Source organism: Pinus tabuliformis, chromosome 3_1 (genome assembly GCF_031772625.1).
Source record: "Pinus tabuliformis cultivar Carrire ecotype Pingquan chromosome 3_1, CPIR1, whole genome shotgun sequence".
NCBI lineage: Eukaryota > Viridiplantae > Streptophyta > Pinopsida > Pinales > Pinaceae > Pinus > Pinus tabuliformis.
In genome coordinates, this window is record NC_142301.1 from 141198572 (window position 1) to 141210425 (window position 11854).

The 11854-nt window shown below is 40.4% G+C and overlaps 1 protein-coding gene across 1 annotated transcript; it reads right to left on the bottom strand.

Annotated features, from left to right (window-relative positions):
* Positions 1 to 11238: 11238 nt before the first annotated feature.
* LOC149186189 (uncharacterized) lies at positions 11239 to 11565 on the bottom strand. The gene has a single exon (XM_089409245.1). It carries the CDS (start codon positions 11563 to 11565, stop codon positions 11239 to 11241), a length of 327 nt encoding a protein of 108 aa, XP_089265371.1.
* Positions 11566 to 11854: the final 289 nt, after the last annotated feature.

An 11854-nucleotide genomic window follows, 5' to 3' on the forward strand; every position in this document is an offset into this window, starting at 1 on the left:
AGTTTTGCCACGCACTCGAATGCTACAATATGACCACTGAAGAAGAGGAGGATGATCCAAGAAAAATCAACATTTTAGAAACTGAAGGTCAACGTGAGGTTGAAGGACCTTAGACAGAGAACCCTAATGTAACATAACCACTAAAAACCTGCAAAGTAAACATTGGATCCGATGCGAAGCCTATGTTCGCGAGGATCAGAGACTATTGGGATAAAGATAAAGTCGATAAGGTGGTCGAACTGTTGCGTGAATACCAGGATACATTCCCAACGAATTTCTCAAACCTGAAGGGTATTGTTGGAGACTTGGGCATTATGAAAATTACTTTGAAACCTGATGCGAAGCCTGTAAAGTAGATACCTTAATGGCTCAATCCAAAGTATAAAGAAAAGGTACGCAAGGAACTAGACAAAATAATGGAGGCCAGAATTATTGAGTCGATAGAAGAGTTTGATTGGGTAAGCCCAATGGTTGTTTAGGAAAAGAAACAACAAGGTGAAATAAGGATCTCCCAAAAATGTTAAGCAATTGTGTGCAACATTGGGCCACTCAGGATATTATAGGAAGTTTATATGCCCAGATAACTGCACCGATGGAGAAACTATTAAAGAAGGACGCAACTTTTTGTTGGGATGAGCAGTGACAACAAAGTATCGATGTGTTAAAGGATAAGATGGTGGCTATTCCCATCTTAGTATTTCCAGATTGGAAGAAAGAATTCCATGTACATGTAGATGTGTCATGTATTGCGCTGCATGCGGTATTGACCCAGCCTAGCGAAGGTGATATTGATCATCCAATAGCATCTTCTAGTAGGAAACTGTCAAAAGCTGAAAAGAATGATTCCACTACAAAGAGTGAATGGCTTACGATGGTATACGCGCTGCAAAAGTTTCGACATTATTTGTTAGGCACACATTTCAAAATGTACATAGATCACTCTGCTCTCAAGTACATGGTCAACAAGCCTGTGTTGGGAGGGGGGGAATCTGTAGGTGGTTGTTGTTGTTCCAAGAGTATGAATTTGAAGTAATAGTGAATCCTGGACGGTTGAATGCAAGACCGGATGATCATTTTGCAGATATAATTAAGTTTTTGACTACTGGAATAGCTCAGGAAGGGTATTTTGCTCAACAGAAGAAGCAATTGGTGCTCCACGCTACTAATTTCTCTGTTATAGTGAGACATTTGTATAAGATGGGAACAGATGAAATATTGCACCGACATGTTCCGAAGTTTGAGCGTGCTAGTATCCTTGCCGAAGCACATGGAGGAGTGGTGAGAGGAAACTATGCAGGAAGAGTGATCACGTAGAAGATTTTGCGCACAGGGTTATGGTGACCGAAAGTGCATAAAGACGATAAGGCATTTTTCAAAGCATGTGATGCTTGTCAAAGCATGGATAAGACTTCGCGAAGAGATGAACTGCCCTTAAACCCTCAGGTTTTGTTACAATTATTTGATAAATGGGCAATTGAATTTGTAGGTCCGATAAAACCACCAGGAAAGAAGATAGGGTCGTGGTACATTATTACTGCGACAAAGTACTTAACTAGATGGGCAAAAGCACAGCTGGTGAAAGATTGGATTATTTCTACCACTACAAAGTTCCTATTTGATTACATATTAATGTGGTTTGGGTGCCCCAAGGTATTAATGAGTGATAGGGGCACGCATTTCCTGAATGAAACAATGAGCGCGATGCTTGAATAATTCTTGGTGTACCATCAAAAGAGTACACCCTATCATCCCAAATCCAATGGTACAGTGGAAGCATTCAATAAGATTATGGAGAATGCATTGAAAAAGGTTTGTAAGGTGAAGAGGAATGATTAGGATGTACACATACCTGAAGTCTTATGGGCCTATAGGACGAAATATAAGAAGCTAACATGACAAACCTCGTTTAAATTGGTCTATGGGATAGAAGAAGTCATGTTGATGGAGTATATTGTGCCAAGTCTGCAAATCGCAACATTGACTGAGATGGATTATCGTGAAACCATGGAGGAGCACCTCACACAGTTACTAGAGTTGGAAGAAGACAAGTTTCTTGCCGGATTTCACCAGCAAGTGCAAAAGGAATGTGAGAAGGCCTAACATGATAAGCATATTAAGCTGCACACTTTCAAGGTGAATGGTTTGGTTATGCTCTATGATAGTACTTACACAAAGTTTTTGGGAAAATTCCAAATGCACTGGTTAGGCCCATATGTTATTAAGGAAATCATAGATGGTGGCGCAGTTCAACTCACAGCGCTGAATGGTGAATTGTTCCCTGGAAGGGTGAATGGAAGTCGGTTGAAGTTGTATTCCGGGGATCTTACCCTTGCGCAATGACTACTGTTGATGTCTGAGTGTGAATGCCTATTCAACCATTTTCCACATTTAATTTATCAATCCGAGTGTGTACATTATTTCAAGGTAACACACAAAAAATATATAGGTAGCAATGACACAATCAATCACCAATCTTAGATTCATTAACTACATTAACGAAAGAACCACTGTGATAGGAAATAAGAGTAAACTGCAGAACTATAAAAAGCATTCACAACAATTAATTAAAGTACTATAACAAAAATTGAAATAAACCAACACAAATGAAATAACAACACATAGAAATAACATAGCACTTGATCAGAAGAGTGGGCCCAACTCCCTGACAAGGGCTACGAGGGATTCACAGCTTATAGAGAGAACAACAAAATAACTCGCATTCAATTTATTAATCAATCTTCTATTACAATCTCAATCTCTTGGATGGCTAACCCCGATTCACAACATTGAAGCCCTTCTTATAAAATACACAGAGAAAATTGTCTCTCAATATGGCAGCTAATGTCTATCATTATATAATCATTGACAGGGCCAACTAGTTGCAGAGAGAAAGACAAGAAAGGTTTGGAATAGGCCTGGAATCTGTTATGCTATTACAACGCTTGCCGATATGGTGCTGGAAACTCATAATCGCTTATGTGATTTGCACCTGTAACCTTTGACCACCGGATCTACGGAAATGTCAAGATTAGTAACTCGCATAGGTAAAATCTCCATGACTATTACTTCATTAATTAAATATTCCAGGAATACAATGGAAGAGGGTTTACCTTGTGCATTTAGAATGATTAGTGAATATAAATGATATAAAAGGAGTGAGAGAGGGAGTGAAAATGGAGGGAAAAATTTTGCCGATTTGGCACCCAACATCTCCCCCCAACTGGTCTTTCTGCATGCCCTTGTGCAACTCACCGTCTCTTCAGATATGGATTGGATCGGCTATGGTCAGCGTGAATCTGAGCAAGGTCTTATTCTTCAGACATCTCTGTCCTTGGAAGTTTATATCCTTCTGTCATAAGGACATCCTTCCACCAGTAATTTCTCACGTTGTATGCTAGAGTGTGATGTTCTATTGGCAACCAAATGAGGGGAAATGGAAAGCTCAGCCCCATCCACCGGACCCCACAAGTCTAAATGCATGCAAGAAAATGTGGCACTCTTTCTAATGCTCGTGCAAAACTGGGTTCTCCAAAAGGTTCTCAGTTTCTAGACAGTTGAGGATGACATCATCCATCTCCTTTGACAACTATTAAGGGCTTTGTCCTGGAAAGTGACTATCTGTCTCACACAGAGGTCTGTACACCATCTTTGTGTTGCCAGCATTCATTCCTTAGATCCCTCAATCTGTAAAAAGGTGGAGTGCTTGTTATAAATATTCATTGACTGACCATTCTCCCTCCTTATCATCATTGGTTTTGTAGCTTGATTCCCTTCAAAAGTATCACAAGCCTTCCTCCATTTAACCTGGTTAATGGTGTAGGAGGTGAAGGCTCTCAGGTGAACATATCCCATGAATGAAATCGTGCTAAATCTCTCATCATCCCTTAAGAACTAACCATGCATGTAGATCTTGTACATCAAGTGTTGGTTCATGATATCATGGATTCTTATAATACGAAGGAATTGTATCAAGTCTTCGATCTAATGGTTGATCTCCTTGTATATGCTTTCCAGGCAAAAGAAAAAGAACTGCTCATGAAGAAACAAAGTGTAACTATGGGCAGGAGGCTGACAGGTCATTACCTGCTGTGCTAGGGTAAACATCTGTTCCTTATCTGCCTTCAACACATGTATCTTCCCTTATAAATCCCTTATCTTTCTCTATTGTTTCTCATGCCTCTACTTTTCTCCGTCCAATTTTTCTACATACTCAGTGAAAATTGCAGCAGCCTACTCTCGAACCCTCACTGTTTCCTTCTTTTGTTCATTCACGACAGATTGCCATATTTGAATTTTAGCCGATAGGAAGAATTCTCGAGCCTCGAACAACTGTTCTACAGGACCAGTCTCTGTAGCAACAGAAGTTCTGAGAACATCTTCTGTTTGTATAGTTGCTGAGGATACCTCAACCTTGGGCCTTACAACCTTCCATTTATATTTATTTGCCTTCTTTTTCAGCCAAGCTACCTGCTTCCGCAGTTTCCAAACCTCCATCTTTAGCCGCATGGTTTCTCTGAATTGAAGTTGATACCTCTCCTTGAGAGGTGGTCTCCTTCTCTCACACTGTTCTACCCATTCTTATTTAACAATGAATTCATTTCCTAGCCCCACAGCTGGTTCAGGAGGTGGTGGATTGCCTTTAGAGGCATCAACTGGATCCTTTACCAGGTCTTCCTTTCTTGGTTTTCTATCCTCGAGAGAAATTTCTCCCTCAACTCGTCTCAATTCGGGAACATTTGTCACCTGGATAGTGCCCTCGTCGATCGCCCTCTGCTTTAATCCTGTTATAAAGATTTCTTTCTCAGCTTGTTCTTCAGGAAGCTCTTTCTTGGAATCTACAAGTAATGAGATGACAATGGTTGCATCCTCCTTCAGGCCAATGTACTTCAATATGGGAGGAACAAAAATTTCTTCTGTTAAATCATGGGGGGAACGGACCTTCCTCGCTCCTCTTGGCATTGTGGCCTGAAACGGAGAGTGGGGAATGTCCTCCACCTTGTCTATATTGGTCCCATCTGCTACCTCTAATTCTTTTTCCTCCTCACCTTCATTCCTCAATTGGGTCGAGCCTTCTTCATGTGGTTCCTCTTGTTCTGCGGTCGAAGCTGGTTCTTGTGGAACAACATCAACCTCGGGGTTTGTCTCTTCCACATTATCCTGCCCTGACTGAGTTGGTGGTGGTTCTTGTGTGGCACCCCTACTCATTTCAACATCCACATTTGTTTGGGCAAGTGATGTTGGTCCTAGTGTAACAACCTCACTTTCCATCTCTTTGACCGAAACTTCTTCTCCTTGTGCTTCATTAATGAAAGTTGATTCTTGTAGAAGAACATCAAATCCATCCATTATCTTCATATCTTCCTCGATAGGTTCCACATGCGAGAATGGTTCTTATGAGGCAGCCTCGACTGTATAACCAATTGTTTCGTCCACTTCCATTTCTTCCTTAACGGGGTCCATAGACAGGGCTGGTTCTTGTGTGACAGCCTCGACTGTGCCACCATCTGTTTCTTCCACTTCCATATCTGCAATCATAGGTTCCACAGTTTCTTCCACTTCCATCTCTGCATTAACAAGTTCCACATACGGGGATGGTTCTTGTGTGACAACCTCAACTGTGTCACCAACTCTTTGTTCCACTTCCACTTCCATCTCTTCCGGTTCCTCTTCTTCTTTCTCCATTTCCTCGGGCACTTATTCTCCTCCTGATGTACCAGCAGGAGATGCTGGTCCTTCCTCTCCTCCTACTGTACGAGTAGGATATGCTAGTTCTTCCTCTGATCCTTCCAGTTCTTCCTCTCCTCCTTCTGTACCAGCAGGAGATGCTGGTTCTTCCTCTCCTATTGTATTAGCAGGAGATGATGGTTCTTCCTCTCATGTTGTATCAACATGAGATGTTGGTTCTTCCTCTCCTGTTGCATCAACAGGAGATGCTAGTTCTTGCTCCTCCAATTCCTCGGGCTCTTCCTCTCTAGCAGTTATAACAACTGTTACGTCCTCCTCTATCATCTCAAGGAATTGTGCACAAGGTACTTGCAATTGGGTCAATGCATGAATGACCAATAGTTGAACCAGTCGATGGTTTGTGAGGACTGCTAGCACTTGGCGCGAGCACCGAGTGGACTACGCCATAAGTTTAAGACTCTTCATGAAGAAGAAAGGCATGTTCAGAGAATGAACTTGTGCCTGCGGAAATCAAAGATGGGCTAGAATTTTGAAGTGGTATTTGAACAGGGTGGTAAACCGCCCTTCGCAGGTTATATATTTCATAACAATGCCTGTTACCTCATCCCATGGATGCGACAAGGACTTACGGTCATACCCCCTTCCCTTCAGAATGACGCTTTCTCCAGCCTGCAAAAATAATTCCGAGAATTCGGGCAGCGGAGCCTTCCTTGAGAACCACTTCAGTCATGTTGTGTTAACTCACTGACTTCTGCAATGGCCTCCTCTGTGATAGGGATTTCTAATCCTCTAACCGCGAGCAATTCTCGTCCAAATTCATTGTAAATTATACCATGATCCCCTTGTTGAACCCCTGCAATATGTTGAAACAAATATCCCATCCTGCCTCTACAAAGACCCACCATGCATCTGCATTGCTGCTAACCAGGGTTATGTCCTTGGGTTCATGATGCACATCCAGTCCACCTATCCTATAGAAACTGTAACAAAACTTTGGATGCAACAGACTGTTGGGAGGAGTGACAACAACCAACTTCTTGCAGTAACAACATGGTAAAAAAAATGAGGTTGAACGATGGTAAAATTGTAGGTGATTTCTTGGGTAACGAAGAGAATCATGGTGGATTATGGTGAATACAGTGAATGATGTGGTAATTATTCCGCATTAAATGAGAATGTATATGTTTCAAATCCCAATGCATGACAATGATTATGCGAAATAATGATGGAGATAGTGGAGCATACCATCGCACAAGTTTTAATGATGGTAATGGATTAATCATTAGTGCAATTTAATTATGCCATTGTTTAATTATGATGGCACCCCCCCAACTTATAAATAACCATCCAAGGCATGTCAATGTCTTGTCCATGCAATATTTAATTAAATTCGTAAAATTCAATGGAGACGTACCTGGAAACCTACCTGAGAGAAGTGATAGTTGGAATAGTAATTACGAAGTAACAACATCGGCGGAGTAAAGGAGTAACAACATCGGTGGAGTAACAACAACCAAGGAGTAACAACATCGGCAGAGTAACAACAACCGAGGAGTAACAACATCGACGGAGTAACAACATCGGCGGAGTAACAACATCGACGAAGTAATAACAATGGCAGAGTAACGACAACCGAGGAGTAACAACATCGGCAGAGTAACAAAAACCGAGGAGTAACAACATTGGCAAAGTAACAACAAATGAGGAGTAACAACATCTAAGGAGTAACAACACCCGAGGAGTAACAACATCCAAGGAGTAACATAATCCGAGGAGTAACAACATCCGAGGAGTAACAGCACCCTAGAAGTAATAGCATCCAATACTTAGAAAATTTTCGGGAGTAACAACAATAACAGAGTAACAACACCCCAGGAGTAACATCATCCGATACTTAGAAAATTTCTGAGAGTAACGACAGGAATTACTTATAAATTTTTCGGGAGTAACAAAAACAACAGAGTAACAACACCTCAAGAGTAACAACACCTCAAGAGTAACAACATCCGATACTTAGAAAATTTCCGGGAGTAACAACAAGCATTACTTAAAATTTTTCCAAGAAGATCAGTGTCAGTGGAGTGACTGTCCTAATTACTCAAGAAATTTTCAGCTCCTCAATTATTGCACCTCAATAGTAGGTCCTATAAAAAGACAAACAAGTGAGTAATAACAACATTATCTATATATGTGTGTGTGTGTGCATTTTTTATTAGTTCAAGGATGCAGAGGAGGTCTTCTGTACCAACAACCTTCAATCCAAATTTTTCAGAGAAATTTTTGATGAAGTCTTCTCTAGAGGTTGAGCGGTGGTAAAGTCTAAGTTGATGTCCATTCAAAACAAAAGAAACATGGGAATCATCAATTGTAACCAATCTGATAGTCCCATTGTCAAATACCGCATCAACCTCATATGGGCCCAGCCATCACAAGCGAAGCTTTCCCTTAAAATTATTAAAACGGGAATCATACAATAATGCCAAATCCGCTCTATGAAACACCTTATTTTTAATAAATTTAATGTGCCATTTTTCTCTCTGCTGCTATATGGCAGCAGTCCTCTAGACAACCATTAAAAAAATTTCATCTAGTTCATTTAGCTCTTCCAACCGGTTTTTCTGGGCTTCTGAGAGGTTCAATCCTACGTCCAGAGTTGTTCTAAGCGTACTGATTTCAAATTCCACTGGGAATAATGGGAATTTACCATAGACAAGTTCAAATGGTGAGAATCTTGTCGTGTTCTGCCATGTTGTTCTATATGCCCAAAGAGATTTAGGGAGTTTTTCAGCCCAATCCCGACGATGATTTTCCACGGTCTTGGTGAGAATGTTTTCCAATACTTTGTTTGTGCTCTTTGCTTAACCATTTGCCTAAGGATTATATGGTGTTGTTATCCTATGCTTGATCCCATATTTTTCTATAAGCTTTGCTATCATGTGTGACATGAACTGTGCTCCTCCATATGAAATTCTCTCTCTCGAAGTACCATATCTAGCAAAGATTTCTTCAAATAAAAAGTCTGAGACAACCAGCTCTGTTGCTTTTGTTACAACCTTAGATTCTACCCACTTCATCACATAATCTGTGCAGACTAAAATGTGGAATTTCTGATGTGAAGGTGGGTTAAATGGACCCACAAAGTCAATAGCCCATCTTTCGAAGAGCTCAAGAACTACCTGTGGCTGTAATGGAATTTCATCTGAGTGACCAGGTTGACCCATCTGTTGGAAGCTACCACATCTTCGAACATAATTCCATGCATCACTAAATACAGAGGACCAATAATATCCCATTTGTAACACCGTGTGGCCAATTCACTTGTCTGCAAAATGCCCCCCACAAGCACCATCATGAGCAGCTTTCAAAACCTCATAGATGTCACTTTCTGCTACATAATGATGGATCTACTGATCACCCCCTATGTAAAAGAGATATCTTGCTATCCATGAGTAACTGGCACTGTGATGAATAATCCTCCGTTGTTCCCTATATGACAAATGATGAGGTACTTTTCCTTTAGCCAAATAGTCAGCAATGTCTGCATACCAAGGGGTAATAGTAGAAATTGCAAATAAATGCTCATCCAGAAAGCTATGTTTTACAGGTTCTCCTTCATTATCAACATTTAATCTAGACAGAAAATCAGCAACTATGTTATCCTTGCCTGATTTATCTATAATGCTGATATCGAATTCTTGAAGTAATATCAACCACATTGTTATACGCCCAGGAGTTATAGGTTTGTTCATCAAATACCTGATTGCTGCATGATCATTGTGTACAAAAGTAGGATACCCAATAATATAGTGTCGAAATTTATTAACAACATAGATGACATCCAAGAACTCCTCCGTTACCGTATAGTTTAGCTCAACAGACATTAAATTCTTCCTAACGTAATAGACCACATACGACTTCTTATTTTCTTGTTGTCCCAACACTGCCCCTACATCCCTTTGAGAGGTATCTACATGGATATGAAACTTGAGTTCCCAATTGGGACCACGTAAGATTGAAGCTTGGCAGATTGGTTCCTTGATCTTCTCAAAAGCTACTTTACAATCATATGTCCATAAAAATTCTGCATCTTTAGTTAACAGTTGAAAAAGTGGAAATGCGATCTTGGAAAAGTTTTCTATAAAATGCCTATAGTAACCAACACAACCAATAAAACTATGTAACCGAGTCGGTGTCTTGAGAATAGGAAAATGCAAAATTACCTTTACCTTGGTAGGATCAACTTGTATTCTAGCAGTCGAAAGCAAATGTCCCAGCACTACTCCCTCCTCTCTCATCATATGAAATTTTGTACTCATACAAACATGCATTTGTTTACACCTTTTAATGACTTTCTCCAAATTTTCCAACCCTTCTTCGAATGACCCCCCATATGGTGTGAAGTCATCCATATAAATTTCAACACTGTCATCAAGTAAATCAGAGAAAATCCCTAGTATTTCCCTTCGAAAGGTAGCAGGCGCATTACAAAGACCAAACAAAAGGACTTGGTAAGTGAATGTTCCCCAAGGGTATGTAAAGGTAGTCTTCTCCTGATCCTCAGGAGCTATTTGGATTTGGTTATACCTGCTGAACCAGTCCAAGAAAGGGAAAAGCTTCTTCCCGACTAGGGTATCAAGGACTTGGTCGATAAATGGCAGAGGAAAATGATCTTTCAAGGTTGCTTTATTCAACTCCCTATTGTCTACAAAAATACACCATTTATCATTCTTTTTAGGAATGATGACCAGCGGGGATACCCACTAGCTGTCCGATATTGGGTAAATAAATCTTACATCCAATAACTTCTGGAGCTCCTCTTTGATAATGTTCTTCAAGGTAGGGTTCATCCTTCTTTGGGGTTGTCTCATGGGTCGACAATCTTCTTTAATGTAGATATGGTGAGTACACAAATTGGCAGGGATACCTTTCATATTAGTATAATCCCAGGCGAAAGATTCTTTCTATTCTCGAAGGATCTTTAGGAGCTTTTCAGTCTGGGCTGGTGAAAGATTCCAGTTGATATTCAATGTCCTTCCTGGTTCAATCTCCACTGGTATGCTATCATAAAGTGCTGTTACAGGAATGTGTTCACCTTTGGTTTCAGATTCGATAGTTTCTTGTGTTTCACAGCTCATGATTGACTCCAAAAACTACCGAGTTGGATGTGAAATAGCATGAGGGCTGCTAATAAAAGTGCTGATAGTATCATCCTCTATCTCATTCTTAAATCAGAGGGCTTGCCCCATGGTAAGCACTGGCTAGAGTTCTTGCTATTCAGTTTCGATCCCATCCAAAGACAAAGAGTTATGCTTTGGCTTTTTCTGTGAGCTTGGTTCAGCAGGGGGATAGAGAATAATATTTTTCGTGTTTTTTTCGATTAGAAATTATCATGTTCCCTGACCGAAATCCAATATAGGCATTAGCGGTTGCAAACCATGACCATCCTAAAATAAGGGGATGACCACCAGCTAGGGACTGTGTATTTAAGACTAGGAGGTCAACAAGATAGCACCAAGAATCCACTGAAATCGTTATGTCTTCCAATTTCCCTATCTATCTGATTGTAGATCTGTCAGCTAATTCTAAGACTACAGGGGTTGGCTTAAGATCACGCAATCCCAGTGTAAGCATGGTTTCAGAAGTAATTACATTAATTGCAGTGCCCAAGTCTACTAGCACGTTTGGAATATCTACCCCGTTAATATGAACTGTTAGAATTGGGTTCCCAGGATCCCCATATTTTACAGGCAAAACCTTTCCCAACATAATGTCAGATAACCTCCCCATAACATGAATTGTAAGTGGATATTTTGTTTTCTTCCCAGGTCTCTTAGAATAATATTCTCTTATAGTTTTAACGTAAATTGGTACATCTTTCATGGCCCGAAGTAGGGGTATTTTTACAAACAAATTATGCAATTCTCCTAAAAGATCAAATTCCGGTTGAGGGACCCATTTACTTAAGGCTAATCATGTTGGATAAGGAGGATTAGTTTGACAGCCCTGAGTAACAGTCAAATGAGAAGGAGAATATTCCACAAATGGTTGGGTTGTTTCATCCCTGACTGCTTGAGATTATGGATTCTCATCGTCAATATGTTCAACAATAAGGGGCGATGTAGGAGCATTTACTACCCGGCCAAATCATAGATTTATCTCATTAAACCCT